The sequence below is a fragment of the Calidris pugnax genome, unplaced genomic scaffold (assembly GCF_001431845.1).
Source record: "Calidris pugnax isolate Ruff unplaced genomic scaffold, ASM143184v1 scaffold25, whole genome shotgun sequence".
Lineage (NCBI taxonomy): Eukaryota > Metazoa > Chordata > Aves > Charadriiformes > Scolopacidae > Calidris > Calidris pugnax.
The window spans coordinates 10884143-10900662 of NW_015090805.1; the positions used below are offsets into that span (position 1 = coordinate 10884143).

Genomic DNA, 16520 nt, shown 5'->3' on the forward strand with positions numbered 1-16520 from the left:
TTCCTGAGGAGTCCTGCATAGCTTTAATGCCCAGAGCCTTTATTAGTGCTTTGGTAAATAATACCTCTGGGAAAATGTCAGTAATAGATTTAGCAACCACACACATTATGCTTCCCTTAGCTGAAGTGGCAGAACCCGAAGTGGCGTAGCCACCTGACTTCAACCAACCTTTCTACAGTCATTGCAGAGGTACTTGTGGTGTCTATAAATGTGATTACTGTGATGCACTCAAGTTTAACATGTTCTTTTGAAATAGGCACTGTAGTTCATGGCATTTTAACTGTTGAATGTTACTGCAGTCCTCAACGTGTATGTTTTAGAGTAGCTTTTATGTTGCCTTCGTAAATCATGGTGAGATAGAAAAGATGTAACTTGCTTTCAAAACAGCAATTAAAATTGTAGACACAATGGATAAACTGTAAAAAAAGTATGCTGTAATCTGCAGAATCTGCTGCTGTTCTCTCTGCAGGATGCAGTGGGAAGCTCTGTTCCAGCCATGGTTTTTGAGCTGAGTGGCATCACTAAAAGCCAAATCAAAACCGTCCAGCTCCCTGAATAGCACACTTTGCTTATTAGACTTCTCAAACATCTATTCCAGCCAGACAATGAGATCATGGTGTATTGAAATTGCTAGAGTAGAAATGCACACTTATAGCAGTCTGCTGCAGTGATGGTTGTATTTCCCTTGTCTTTAACATTAAAGCATGTGCTTCTGCATCTAACATGAGTTTTTAGTTTCTACAGCACTGGAGCATTTAATAACAAAAAGCAGTGAAATTTTGCAGACAACATATTGTGTGGCAGTACAGGTGAAGAATGGAAACTGATGTTCAGATACAGGAAGTGCAGTGTGTTGCTTAGTATGTGATCACAGGAATCAGTATTTCTACAGTATATTTGCTGCTTAAATTCAGAAGGTTGGGAGAATGTAGGCTCAAGGATCTAATGGGGAATTTTTTTCAGTGGAAAATGGAAAGCAAAGTATTTTTTTCAGAGGCATAAATACTGTATTTCATACAGTTTTTCTTCACTGAAATTGCTCTCTGCAAGCCATTTTCCTCTATAGGGCTAATTGCCCTGTCAGTCTTCTAAGATGCACCTCAATTTCCCTTTCAGAGAGGTGATACTTGTGGAGAGTACCCTTGGGGAGCATATATCCTGGGATGCTGTAACACGGCTTCTGGGTGGAAATATTTTTGATTTCAGCTGAAAACATTTGCAAATGTTTTTACCAAGAACGCTGGAGCTTTTTCAGAGACATGTTTCTTTTTGCAATAAAGATTAAAAAAAATAAAGAAAAAAAACCCCAGCTGAGACATTTTGATGCAACAGTCCTTGTGCCTCACTCGGCTTGTATGTTATATCAAAACTGATGGGTATGGGCAAATGTAAATGTTATTAAAGGGTAAATGAAGCTGTGGATTTCTGCCACAACAGGTGCTTGCATACATGCTGTGCCCCACAGCAAATGTAACCCTCTACTTTAAATTACTGCATTCCCATGGTATTTCAGGTACTTGCTGTGGAAGAGCATCTCGAACGCTATTTTTGTAGCAGCTATAGGAGAGCTGAATTTTGCAATAGATTTGACAGTTTCAGTGCATAGAGAGTACTGAAATCTTATACCAAACACAAGTGAAAACTGTCTTGCTCTAACCTGTAACATTCATGATAACGTCAAATTAGCAGTAGTATTTCCCTGCTTAAAATGCTTTTATTTCCATAGGTTATGACACATCTACGCGTGATATATGAACGCATGAACCAGTCTCTCTCCTTCCTCTACAATGTGCCTGCTGTGGCAGAGGAGATCCAGGATGAAGTCGGTATGCAAACTATTCATGTAGAAAAAGGGAAATATTTCTGTGATGAGAAATTACCACCAAAAACTAAAATATGGCATCTTATTTCTATTAATACAGTGTTCCAGCTGAAAAATAGGAGAGTAAGCTTGCCAATGTTCTTAAATTATAAATTAAATTATTATAAATAGTTAGAAGATAAGTCCTGTCTTAATATTGTTGTGAAAGTTTTCCCTGAAATAGCTTAGTTTACGTTTGGAGACTATTCTATATGGAAGCGGCCATTGACAATGAGGTTTAGCAAATCCTTCCTGGGTTTGGATATGTAATTTATGTGATAAGTATTTACATTATCTGATGTAGACATTTTGGAAATCCCCCAGCTAAAAAATTGCTTGCAGATCGAACCAGCTGAGAAGAGTGTTAAGCATTGAGTGGAAGTTGCTAAGTACAACTTGGCAGTATCTTACTGGTCATGCATTTAGTTCTTGATTAATTGGTCAAATGGGTGTCTCTTCCCATTTTTTCCAGCGAACGGGCTGGGCTGTGAGCTAGTCACATAGCAGCAGTCCCATGTGTGCACCTTCCTTGAGCACTGCCACAGCGGGGAGCTGTGAGGGAGAACGCCATTGCCTCTGGTTCAGGTTCCTGCTCCTGGCTGTGGCGTTGCTGCAACCTAGAGATCTCCCCATCGCAGCATTCGGGCTGCTGCCTGCTGCTGTTGCAGCAAAGCAGTATCAGCCTACATTAACTTCAGATACAGCCACAGCTCTGGACATCGTACTGCTAATCTGCTTCTTTAAGAAAAATCATAGAATCATAGAATTGTCTAGGTTGGAAGGGACCTTAAAGATCATCTAGTCCAACCATCAACCTAACTGTGACAAAAAAAGTAATAAGAAATAAGCAATAAAAAAAAAAATCACTAAACCATATTCCTGAGGACCATGTCAACCCGTCTTCTGAACACCTCCAGGGATGGCGCCTCAACCACTTCCCTGGGCAGCCTATTCCAATGCTGGATAACCCTTTCCATGAAGAAATTTTTCCTAATATCCAATCTAAACCTCCCTTGGTACAACTTGAGGCCATTTCCCCTTGTCCTATCTCCTGTGACTTGGGAGATGAGACTGACCCCTGCTTCTCTACACCCCCCCTTCAGGTGGTTATAGAGCACGATAAGGTCTCCCCTCAGCCTCCTCTTCTCCAGACTGAACAACCCCAGCTCCCTCAGCCTCTCCTCATAAGACTTACTCTCCAGACCCCTCACCAGCTTCATTGCCCTTCTCTGGACCCGCTCCAGCACCTCAATGTCTTTTTTGTGGTAAGGGGCCCAAAACTGGACACAGCACTGGAGGTGAGGCCCCACCAGTGCCGAGTTCAGGGGGACGATCACCCCTCGGGTCCTACTTACCACAGTGTTCCTGATACAGGCCAGGATACCATTGGCCTTCTTGGCCAAAATAATCCATGGTTGAGTGCAAAGGCCAGAGATGGGATGGTCATTGTCTTTAGAACAGCTTATTTTCGCAAGATGTAACATCTGTGCCAAATGGCAGTTAATGGGTTAGTTTCACAAATAACCAGCTTCAGTTGCCTAAATAAATGACTGATTTCTTTTAAGCACAAGGGGGAGAGGCATGCAGTTGTGGTAAGGAATAGGATGTCATTTAGGACATAGGGAGGGGGTGAACAAGGAGTAGTAGTGGATTCATTTACCCAGAGCACAGGTTAGGAAGATGTGCTTTCACTTTTGAGATAGCTTGAGAGGGCTGGGGATGAGATCAGGAAGCTGGGGAAGGGGTTGGGAGGAAACAAAAGATAGTTAAATTAATAATTATCTTTCACCATGTGTTCTCTTCATCACACTTACTAGGCGACATCAACAGTCTCAGTTTCTAGTTGTAGGCGGCCATTTGGGAGAAAAAATCCCAACACCTTATGGATCACTTGAAAATGTATAATTTCTGTAGCAAAGGAGATGTTGATACTGCTCGGTGTTCGAGAGACTGAGTTTGTTTTCCTTCTGCACGGCTATCATTCCCTTGGGTTTTTTGCTTGAAGTTTCAATTGCTTCTATTCTTGGTAGTGTTAATGCTTGTTGGTGAGGACATTCTTCTAAATTTTCTTCTCCCTCCTAAATACTGAAATGGAATTTCAGAGGCTTTAAAGTGACATGGGAGCAAAAGTCTATTAACTGCTAAGTGGTTTACAAAAATCTGACTCCTAATCTCAAATGTAATACTAATTTTTAGGGGGAAAAAAGAGCCTGAAATTAGTAGGATATTATTTTCCAATAAGATGAGAGAAGCTAAGATACGTCAAAGAAAAAGTCTATCCCAGTCTCTAGAGTACTTTTTCCCTACCTTGATTTCTGGGTGGTTTTGGGTATACTAAAAATTCTTCAAAGCAATCCCACGTTTAAAGCGATGAAAAATACATTCTCATACTGGGAGTTACCAGGCAGCAAAAATTAAAGAAGACACTATCAGATCTGGGCTGAACTAGATAAAATAGTTTTCAGTAATGGAAAGAAAGCCTGTTCTCTTTCAGTATGAACATACTCCTTGTTGATAACATTGGCTGTATACTTGGTTTTTCACGTTGGTTTTAAATGAAAGTTTGCTGAGGTCATTCCCATCTGTTAAAGGAGACAGTATCCTTCTAGCTTTGAGCACTGATCAGTCTGTTTCAAATTCTGTTCTGAAATTACTGGATTTCTTAGTCTCTGTACTATTCCAAAACCCATGGAAAAGGAAATCTATTACTGCTGCAGATCTGTGGAGAAGTAAAATACTAATAAAATTGCACTTCATAGCGTTCCCAAGAAACATTACAACTCTCATTAAAAAGACAAATGTTTCACTAAATACCTTTTGTTAGAACCATTGACTTAAAAAGTCTGAGTCAGTGGAAAAGTTGAAAAATAACCTAGGTAAGAACATCTCACACACGCAGTGTCTTAATAATAAATTACATGTAAGGAAGGAAGTAGTTCTTCTCTTAGGCTGGGGTATAAGTTAGATGGCTACTGTTTTAGTTCAGGGTGGGATTTTTTTGTTCATTATATTTTCAGTTTCTAGTTCCCACACTTTATTGCAGAGTTCTGCACGAACAGTTTTCACCTTGAGGAATGAATAATCTTTGCTTTAGAAGACGCAGCTCTGACAAAGGTAGCTTTTTCCCTAAATTGAAGAAACAGTTCTGTGAGCAGCAAAATAAATGAGATCTAGTTTCCTGTGAATTTGTACCATGGATTTAATTCCTCTGGTATCTAATAAGGTTCTGGTTTTTACTAGATTTTCTCATTGCTAGAAATATTATGCCCTATTTTACACAGTTTCTCCATTTTTAGCTGTTGACAAATTTGAGTCTCAGGTCTTGGGATTTAATTATTTTTTGAGAAACTGAACTATAAATACATTAAAATTTCCCTTATGTCTTCCTGACAGTCCACTCCCAAAGGTTCATCTATGAGAAATAGGTGGTGTTCTGTCACTGGAAAGTATATGTGCCTGAAGATAAGGTGCACAGTTGTTATTTTTGAAGTCTTTATGCTGAGCAGTGAATTTGAACGACATGAAACAGAATCTGGAGTTATTACTGAAGCATAGCAGCTGCATAGAGAACATATTCTTCAACAATCTGAAGATTTTTTAATTAATGCTTGATGATCAGAGGAATCATAGTCCAGCAGTTGGACATTTGAAGTTCCTTTAAAATGCAGGATATGTTTGAAGTTCCTGCCACAAAAGGTGGGTTTACAGTCGTGGTTTCAAGGTGCAGAATCCAAAATCCGAAATCCAGCTTCTCTGCTAAACACAGCCTTTTAAAACTTCCGATTATTTTCAGAACTCCAGCAGAGATGGTGGCAGGAAGTTAAAGTAAAATTTCGGAGAGTTGTAGTCTTTATCTGCAGGTGTTCACCACCAGTAGATGTCTGTTGGCTTAAACAGAAGATGTCTTGATTGGAGTATATAGATGCATAAGAAGACCTGCAGCACTTACATGAAGTGAGGATTGTTTTGCTAAGCATTTGGCCAGTGTGTATTGTGGAAACACCCCATTAGGGTGACAGGCACGTATCCTAGCAGCAAATTCTAGATGTGTAGGGAAGGATACTGTGGGCTGTCTTTCGTTTATGTTGGGGTGGCAGAAAAAGGATCAATGTAAGAGGTGCAGAAAAAGGGCTGTCTGACCGTGACTGTTACGACAAAGCTTGGAAAGCATAAATGGGTCATTTCTGTAGGAGACCATTTGGCATTCTGGCTGCAAACGATTTCTCTAGGGGCAATGATGCAAATGGGCTACAAACCACCAGGTCACTCTCAGCAACTGATGTAGTTCTTGGTGTTAAGTGGTGTTTCCCTCAGGCAACAGTATGCCCCGTGAATAGGAGAGTGGCACAAAAAACCTGAGAAAAGGTTTTTATTTGCACACTGTAGGTGAGCAGATTATTTGGTTACCTTGGTATTTGTACTCACCTTTTCCCTCTGATAAATCTCATATACTGTTTAATATGTACAAAAGCTCAGAGAGACCAATGTTAGGCTTTAAGAGAAATCAGCAGTTCCTTTGAGCACATCCTGCTTTAAATCCTTATTTGATTAGACTGTTTATCCATGTATGTAAAAGGCAATTTATTGCTGGGAGTGGCACAGCAGGCACAGCTTCTGAATCAGGAGCTACGTCAGAGCTTTGCGCATCAGTCAAATGGGCAGGCAGTGGGCTGAATTTTTAATTTTGTCTTTGCTGCTCTATTTCCAAACTGATGTCCTCAGCTCTGTGTTTTCTAGCCCACCACTGATGAAATATTCAGCACCGCCTACCGCAGCAGTATTGCAACTACGCTCTGAAACATCCAGTTATGAGCAATCAGTAAAAGAATATGATTTTATCTGTCCCTTGACAAATAAAATCACGCTATTGTTATTTTATTGTTCTGTTCCACTGTGCCTATCCTGTTCTGCAGCGTGTTCTGGATGCCACACTCACATTACATAGCTGGGAGAGGGGACAAACACACCCCAGATCACTACTTGCATTCAGATGCACACGGTGTGCTGGGGATCATGTGCTATTTCAAGTATTTGCGTGCTACAGCTTAGCATAAAAAAAAAACTGAGCAAGAGAGGTTTGCCTCTTGACATTTGGTTCACAACTTCCTGTGATGATATTTTTAAGCATTTTTGGAAAAAGCACTAAATATAGGGCAAGCTGCAGATTAAAGGCGCCTGAAGACTTGCTTTCTTGTAACGCTTCCTCTTTAACCATTAGATCCCTGTCCCTGTCAGTCTGCATCTATGGAGGGGCAAAGTTAGCACTACGGCAGCTGATTCTGATCTTTCAGCATTTATAAGACTAATTGTTGATTTCTTGTTTCTAGCTGCTAACTTCTTGCCAGGAGTTGAATTAGGATGCTGTTCTCCATTCATTCTGTGGTATCCTTCTTAAGAAGTTTTGAGAGCATTAGCTCCTTGCCACAGGCTGACAGTCCAAAAGGACAACAGTTGTGGCTTGGAGATTTATATTGCAAAACCAAAACACACCCTTGGGGGCTTTGCAAAAGCAAATTCTGTGTCTGTCCTGTTTGGTGCCATCTCTTTTGTGATTGTTTTCTTCATCCTCTCCCTTAAAATGTTGTGTTTTGAATATGTAAATAGTAATGTCTTTTAGACTGCAATGGGACTTCGCAGTGCCTTGTTTTTCTGTAACTCTTCCTAGTACTTTCTGTCTTAAGATCACAGAATCACATGGGGTTGGAAGGGACCTCTGGAGATCATCTAGTCCAACCCCTCTGCCAGAGTAGGTCCACCCAGAGCAGGTTGCACAGGAACATGTCCAGGCAGGTTTTGAATGTCTCCAGAGAAGGAGACTCCACCACCTCCCTGGGCAGCCTGTTCCAGTGCTCTGCCACCCTCCTCATGTTTAGGTGGAACTTCCTGTGTTCCAGTGTGTGCCCTTTACCTCTTGTCCTGTCACGGGGCACCACTGAAAAAAGACCGGCCCCATCCTCTTGACACCCACCCTTTAAGTATTTATAGGCATTGATCAGATCCCCCTTCAGTCTTCTCTTCACCAGACTAAAAAGACCCAAGTCCCTCAGCCTTTCCTCATGTTCTAGAGAGGAATGTTCTCTAGAGAGAGATGTTCTAGGCCCCTCATGTAGCCCTTTGGTGTACCCTCTCCAGCAATTCCCTGTCCTTCTTGAACTGGGGAGCCCAGAACTGGACACAGTACTCCAGATGCGGTCTCACCAGGGCAGAGTAGAGGGGGGGACATTTAGCTGAATGGAAGAATTCTACCTTCAAAAAATATTCAAAATCATGAAGTGATGCTTAGAATTTCTGTACCTTTATTTGAAGTTGGGTTGCCACATTGAGGTATTGGAATAATAAAGGGAAGTTGACATACACTGAATGTGTCAATAGCTTGTTAAAATGATGTTGTAAGGTTACCAGGGGTATTGGAATGGTATTGTACAGAACAGTATAGTTCATGTCAAGTAAGAACAGTGATTACCTTATAACTCAATTCCAGTACATTACACTAGAAAACTTTTGAAATTGTTTGCTGGTCATGGAGGTGGCAGTTTTAGTCTGCTTCATGGTAAGCAGTCCTACTCATCTTCTTAGAATAGAGGCAAAAGTACTGGCAGCAATTGCTTGATGCAATTGAGATCATGTATCAGTGTGGTTATAATGCCTTTTTTTTTTTCCTGGTAAAGGAAAATAGGGATGTTGAAGCCTGGGTAAATGAATGAATAAGCACTCTAGGATTTATCTGTACCAGGACAGACCAAGTTCAGTGAACTGGCATAGAGAAAGATGAGGAATTGTCATCAGTGGGGCTTGTCCTCAGGATAATCGGGGTTTGCACCAGTTGACAAACCTGCTTAATCCAGTCAATGTAAATCATCCTGGGTCTGTCTACAATAGCATTTTAGCTCCCATAGGAGTACATTATGGTAACGAATGTTTCAGTTGTCCCTATTTATTGTGATGTTCTACTTCATGACTTGCTAGTGCAAGCCTGGATTTTGACCGTTCCTGAGAACAGGCACTGGAGATGTCCACTTGGTTGTAGATACAGACACTCTCTGTGCAGAGAAGTACACTGAGGACTGGGAAACTAGAGATGTTCTTTCTGAAGAAAAACAGTTCCTCTATTTTCGGTTACCCATACTTTCCAGTTAGTATTTCTTTTTCTCTTTTTAAAGGAGTCAAATGGAGTTGAACTTTTTACCTGGGGTAAAATAAACAGCCACAAATCCAGTGTTCAGCTGCAGTAGTTCTAGAAATTTGTAGCTGAGGAAGGTTGGACAATTCTTGTTAAGTTTTATATTTCTTGCCTTTCTGGAGGTCAATGGAATTAGCCCAGGCACTTGGCTAGTACTTGAGAGGAAGCATCTTTAATTTTGGATACAAGGGAGTGTCATCTTTGCCAAACCATGTGTTGAATTTCCACCTTTGTCTCTTTAAAACCAGGACATTTTTTCCTTGGCAGCAACTCTTCCATTTAGTTTTGATGGGTATATCTACACCATACAGAAATTTCTGAGTAAACTTTAAGCAGATTTTCTGGAAGTAGTACGATTATGTGCAGGTCTTACCCTAAGGTAGTGTAAAAACTACCTTCTAGTTTTCAAGAGACCATTTAGCGTGTCTGTGTGGTGTCATACAGGCTTACTGTTCCTCCCGCTCTGCTCTCTGTGCCCAGAAGGATAATGCAGCTGGAACAAGTAGACAAAAGCAGTCTGCAGAGAATATGTATTTGCACAGGTATCCTGGAGTGACTTCCAGCAATAACTGCCTGTGCTTTCTCCCCGTAATTGACTTGACATATTTTCGCATATCCCGTAACCTTAGCTTTCCAAAGAAAAATTTGAATTTTCTGTGAAGTGGTTATTTACCTTTAATCTTCTCCCTTGAAGCCCTATAGCATTCAGTTGAATAGATGATTTGTTAGAACTCTCACAAGAAATATATTGCTGGGTCAGTGGTTAAAAATAACAAAGGCTTCGCCCACAAAAGCAAATGAATTCTGTGTTAAGCTTTACACAGCAGCATTTAGATAGTTTTTGTATGCTTAAATACTGACATGGCCCGAGTGGTCTGCAATTAAGACCTCTTCCATCCAGGGACATAAGTTTTTAAAGCATTTGACTGGTTTACAAATACAGATATATATATGCACACCCACACACTTCAGCTATTTTTTTTTAATCATCACAAGCTTATGGTCTTTACTAGCTACCAGTTTTGCAACTTTGTTACTTCTATAAAATATTTTTATAATTATTTAAATGCCTTAAATCGCTTAGTAAGATACCATTGAGCTATTTGTTGGAGCGAGGTGATGTATTCTGTTTATGAGGGGAATCAACTGATTAGAACCGCAGAATGACTGAGGCTAGAAGGGATGTCTGGAGGTTTTCTGGTCCCAAGCCCCCTGCTCAAGCAGGGCCACCCAGAGCCAGTTGCCATTGTTAGTCACCCTCACAGTAAAACAGAGCTTCTTGATGTTCAGAGGGGGAACCTCTTCTGTTTCAGTTTGTGTCCATTGTCTCTAGTTCTGTCACTGGGCACCACTGAAAAGAGCCCAGCTCCATCCTCTTTAAACCCTCCCTACAGCTGTGTATAGATTGATACGATGCCCCTGAGCCTTCTCTTCTCCAGGCTGAAGTGTCCCAGCTCTCCCAGCCTTTCCTCATAGGAGAGATGCTCCAGTCCCTTCGTCATCTTTGTGGCCCTTTGTTGGACTCTCTCCAGTGTGTCCACGTATCTTTTCTACTGGGAAGCCCAGAACTGGACACAGCACTGCAGGTGTGGCCTCACCGGTGCTGAGTAGAGGCGAAAGATCACCTCCCTTGACCAATGCTTTGCCTAATGCAACCCAGGAGACCTTTAGTTGTCTTTGTGGCAAGGGCACATTTGTGGCTCACGGCTCATTTTTCAGCTGCTCAGGCCCCAGCAGATACTGGTGCATGGGGCTGTTCTTCTCCAGATGCAGGACTTTGCAGTTGTTGTTGAAATAACTAACCTTCCTCCCTTAGTGTGTTATATATTTAATAGGCAAAGCTAGTTGCCAGCTGGAACGACAGTTACATGTTGCTTTGTAAATTCTATATGCTATTCAGGAGCTTGGAAGAGCTGGAAAATCTTACTTTTCCAGGTTGGAGGTTCAGCTCTGTCTGCTAGTAAAACATACCCTTTGCTGCAGCTTAGGAGAGAAGGAAAAAGATCCTGGAAATAGATCCAACGTTTTCCTCTTCTAAGCATCTCTTATTTTCTGTCCGGATTATTTAACTGTCATAGAAAATTAGGCAGAGAGTAGTAGATGATTAAAATAGATATAAACGCACTTGACTGACATCGATGTTCTCAAATGCTTTCATTAGTAGCATACTGTATCCTCCCCGTCTTTTGTAGCTAAATGGTCTATTGTGTCTTGTCATTGGCACTAATGTTCTTCAGAAAAGACACGAATCCTGATTTTTGTGTGCACAAGCCCTCTTTTAATCTCATAAATATTGTGAACATGACTTTAGCCTGTAAAAGAGCCAGCTTCCTCCATATCTTACAGATATTGTGAAAAGGATAAATGGCTTCATATGACTTTGGATTGGGGTGGCTTTTTTATCAGATATGAGACATCTTGCTTTGCGTCTGCTTTTCAGAAATGTCATCAGAATAAAATGGCCTTAGAATTTTATTAAAATATTTTTCCTCTGGTTTGAAAACACTGTTTTCACTTGCACCTTTAAAGAAATCTGGTCTCATCATCCAGGTGTTAAAACCTGAAAACTGGGAACTTCTGATAATAATTACAGGCTCATAGATTATAAACAAAGTAATTTTTTAATTTTCTGGGCATCTGCTATTTCAGTGGACATTTAAATCTTTCATTCTAAATTATTCATCCTCAAGCAGGGAAAGTTAAAAGGTGTTGCCTTAATTTTCTCCAGAAGCTGATGCCTGGAACACTCTGTCCTGCATTGGTAGATCCTTCTTAAAGTTCTGTATCTTTTCCGTTACTGTAGCCTGAAGTATTTTTTCAGACACTTCTCTTTAAATAGGAAGTTATCATCCCCACCACAGGTCCCTCACGAAGTTTATGACCATGAGACCACTCTGGGCTCACAGTGGCAGCAGGTTGAGGCTGGTACCGTGTCCCTTTCACAGCATTTTGTTGAATACCCTTCTGGAGGGTTCTACAGGTGACATTGTGCACAGTGGTTTTTGGTTTTCATCCTAGAATTAAGAAAATATGTACCGAACTTTGAACACTTGTCTAATGGTTGGGTGTATTCTGCCCTGTTTTTTCTTGTTTGATTGGATATGTGGAAATGTGTGGATTTGATGAGGATTTTCTTCTAACTCTCCGGTCATTTCACACATTATTTTCTGGTGCCGTGGTAACAACAGGCTGAGAAATTCTGTCTTGGAGAGCATTGTTTCTGCTGGTAGAGGGACTACAGTTGTATGAAAATGTTGGATATACAGGAGTTGTAGGTATTATTTTAAATCAGTTTACTGGATGTTTTTTAAAACACATCATAGGTCAGTATTACCCCATATAGTTATGGTTTTGTCCATAAACATCACTTTGTGTTGATTTCCTGCTCTATTGTGTCTTCAGTGTAAGTGAAAAGAAAAGCTGGAACACTTACTTTGAAATGATACAGATAAAGCATGTGATGTTACCAAATTTTTTTTTGAAGTCTGATTTTATTGTTTTATGAAGCTGGATGGTTTCTTTCGGCCTTTCTCATTTGTATTTCCTGATAATTGCTTCTACCATTATACTTTATGGAACTAATAAGTTAGTTCATCATGTGCCAAATTTAAGACATCATGCTTTCATTAGATGGATGACAAAAGTCTGAAAACATCTTGCAGTTGTCCGGCTTGCAAATATGATCTGAGAGCAGGTCAACTCAGATGAGCTTGACTTTCTGAACACGTAACTTGAATTCATATGGGGAGGCACTGGCTTGCTGAAACGCTGCCCATGTAAAGAAATGTCATTATGCTTAGTTATTGAAAAAAATTTTGATGCACTGAATAGATGTGCAATTTAATTCATAAATATGTCATCTTCCTGTCATCTTAAATCAAGTTAATGATGTCAGTGTCCACAAGTACTCAAGCAGCCCAAAATTGTGTGGGCACAGGCACTCCTACAACAGCTTCCACTTCATACTTGCTGTTGAATGGTGGATTTTCTTTTCCCTGTTACTTGGCTTGGATTCATTCTGTGTGTTTCACTCTAAGATCAGATTCCTAATAGGGAGTGTTGGATGGTGAAAGAAGAGAATTAATCCTCTTAATTCTTATGTGCCAGCAAATTGCATGTGTGCAGTGAGAACCAGTTACAGACTGTCTGCACAAGCTATATATTATAGCTTTATATATTCCATATTACAGAGCTAGTGTGTCAGTCGTCATTCCCAGAGCAGTCTCTGGAATTGTTATCAAGGTGAATTCAAACACTGAAGTCTGAAATGCTTAACTGTGAGCAAGTATCCTGAGGGGCAGGGCTAAATATGCCTCTAATGCAAATGATGTACTAAGTTTTGCTTTACTCAAGCATAACTCATTCTCATCAGATGTGCAGAGTAAAATTCACAGGTGCGTATTATGGCCAAGAGTGTCTTGCATGGGGAGCTCTTACTATTGGGATAAAAAGGGAAAAGAATCACTGAGGATATGTGATCCTACAGAACAGCTGGATGGATGGACATATTTCAGTAATCTCCTAACAGTCAGTTCCCATGCATGTGGGATTACAAATGAAGCAATCTTTCATCAGCACAGCTTTCTCCTGCTGAGTGATTCTCATATGCGTAATTTAATTGAAAAATGCATTTTCCTGAATAGTGCTACCTGGGCTGGGTTCCAGTCCTTTCTCTGTTCTGCTTCCCAATATTAGGTCATGCATATGAGTAGCGTTAATGCTATCAGAATAGGCCATATCCCACTTAATGGTTATATTTGTTAAATTTAATAGATGCATCTCTTTATAAAACTCAGACAACTTAAGATACATATGGCCTATCAAATGCTAAAACTGCAGTTAATAAATAGGCAAAATATATTTTATGTGGAGCAGATGCACAATGCAGTTCTGTTGAATTCTAACTTGGACTATTATAAACAAGTCAAATTGAAAATGCTCTCTTTTGACCAACAGAATCAGGTGCAACAAATTAATGTTCAGATTTGTATATTTTTATGGATTATCTATTGATTCCCAAGCTGCCTCCAAATTCAGTAGAAATCAAAAATTGTGGGATTCATGCTCTGACCTTTAGAAATACTTATAGAAAATGACGGCTAACTGACTTTTCTCAGGTGTTATAAAGTGGTAGAGTTTTACTACCACAGTTTTGAGTTTTACTGTGTATTGTAAGGTTGGCAAAAAATCTGATTGTTTTTATCGGTAAATAAGACCAATAAATAATTTAGAAATAAGTAAAAGTAAGTAAATAATTATTTTCAGAAAATAAGATAATAAAATTCCATAGCGCTTTTTCATATAAATTCTTTTTTGCAGGGCAGTTTCACTTATAAGCCTTGTAACCTACTTACTTGGAATGGAAATGTACTTGGCTTTTTCTACCTAACATAAATCTGAGGGGGAATAATGAATGCTGATTCATCTGGCAGAAATGTCAGTGACAACTGGGGGGGCTGTTTATTTGTTTGAATTTAGACTCCTCAGCCTATTTTGGGGCACTTAATGGTATGTTAATTTGGAATTAAATGTGGAGTTAAATTTAAACCTGGGGAATTTGTCACAGTGCCTTATGTAGATCAGGATGGTGACATACAAAGTATGTTCTTGATTGCAGTATAGAGTTCCAATTCAATTTTTTTCCTCAAGCATTTTTTAATATTTCCTTGTTTACCTTTGATGTCAGGTTGCCATCGTCTTACTGAAGAGGAACTTTCCACGTGCTAGTACAAAAAGCTATGTTTCATTCAGAATTTTTACCCAAAAAGAGTGCCATAACATGGAAGTAGGATTTTTCTGCATTTTAATACAGAGCTTTTGAGGCTATGAATAGAGAATTATTTTTCTGAGACAATATTATTAATGTAACCAAATTGAATGAGAAGGAGGTGAGAGGAAGGGAAGGAGACCACAGATATAGACAAAAAGGCTTGAAGTTGTGAAAGGGAAGAGCAGGGTCTTTAATTTCTATTTAGTAACTCTTTGTCAGAAATAACACAAGCTTCTGGGTTTGGATTTACTTTATCCCACAAGCTTCCTTTACTACTCTCTGCTTTGAACTGAAGGGGAAATGCAGTCATTAATCAGATGACTGGCTGTTAAATTTTTTAAAAATTATAAATATATATACCTCTATAGCTATATATTGATATTTAATTTGAATTAATAACTAATTTATGTACCTGTCAGGTAGCTAAGGATCTGTAGCAATTATAGTATTCTTTCAGTGAAGTTAAAGAGTGTCATAGAAGCCTTCTTACAAAATTAGACAAAATTTTCAAGACCTTGAGTTTCATAGCAGTCTGTAAAAATGGGAGAGGATGATTCTGGTTCTTCCTTGCTGAAGTAGTGTGGAAAGTCTCACGAACCTTTGCTCAAAGCTCTCTGCAATTGTTGAAGTCCATCCCTAGTGAAAAAAACACCTAGGTCATATTAATTTCAATTAATCATTACGTGGTAATAAATGTTTTCCTGAATTGGATCTTCCAAGCTTTCTCACGCTTTGAATGCTGTTCACTAGCAGAAAGCTTGTTACAATGTGGTCTACCCACAAAAGTACAATTTCTCTGTATCGAAGTTAAACATCTTTGGGGTTTTCTTTAATTTAAGTCAAACAGTCTGCAAGACAAATCTAACTGAAACATTATTACATGTACCTGTTTACAGGAGGAGAGACACTTGGTTTGTTTTTATGATGTGATTTGGGAAATGTTGAAGTACATATGTGCTGAAAGGGCAGAAGAAGCAAGAAAGGGAAAAGAAATGAAAGTGCTAAAGTTGTGATTTTTTTAAAAATTATATTAGAAGCATGTTCTTTTTAGTATGGTTCTAAATATTACAGCTATTCTTAAGTTCAGAGGTGTATTTTTTCTAAAGTTTGGTTCTTGGGCAGCAGGATGTTGTCTAAGGCTGTGGAGTGGTTATTCTCTTACTAACTTCTAGGGAAAATTTCTTAGGTCAGCTGTTTCATACCTTAAACGTTCATTTTCTGAGAACTTGAAAAGGGCATAATCTTTTCACCTTATTGAACAAGATTCTCATGCACAGAAGAAATTTATGGAATCTGAAAAACTACTTTTGCTGCTTACTCTTGCCCTAGTGGTAATGTCTCTAAAGGACAGAAAGTAAGAACTATGAAATACTGTTTTCCATGGTTCTTGCTCTTTCAGTCTCAGTTTGACCCTGAGACAGAGACATACTGCACTGTAAAAATTTCCAGATAAGACGACCTGTGGTGTAATTTCACAGGCTGACCAGGAAAAGAGCAGAAGCTTAAATCTGATAGGGTGGTCACGTTTCTCTGTCCATATGGATCAGAGCTTTGCAGGTTGGGCTCATTTCCAGTATTTCACAGTAATGATCTAGCATATCGCTCTTTTATCATCATCTTCAAAGCATGCACACAGCAAAGCCACTCTCACACCTTCCAATAGGCAGGTCACTTTCAATAAAGTTCTTATCTGAGTTGCTTTCTAAATT

At 39.5% G+C, this 16520-nt stretch overlaps 1 protein-coding gene across 5 annotated transcripts in view; it reads left to right on the forward strand.

The window, feature by feature from the left end:
- Nucleotides 1–16520, forward strand: part of APP (amyloid beta (A4) precursor protein) — a 183901-nt gene that overhangs the window by 131236 nt on the left and 36145 nt on the right. For all 5 annotated transcript variants that reach the window (XM_014938124.1, XM_014938126.1, XM_014938125.1 and 2 more), the window contains one exon: nucleotides 1727–1826. In XM_014938124.1, the coding sequence (XP_014793610.1) occupies nucleotides 1727–1826 (100 nt within the window). The remainder of the gene's footprint in view (nucleotides 1–1726; nucleotides 1827–16520) is intronic.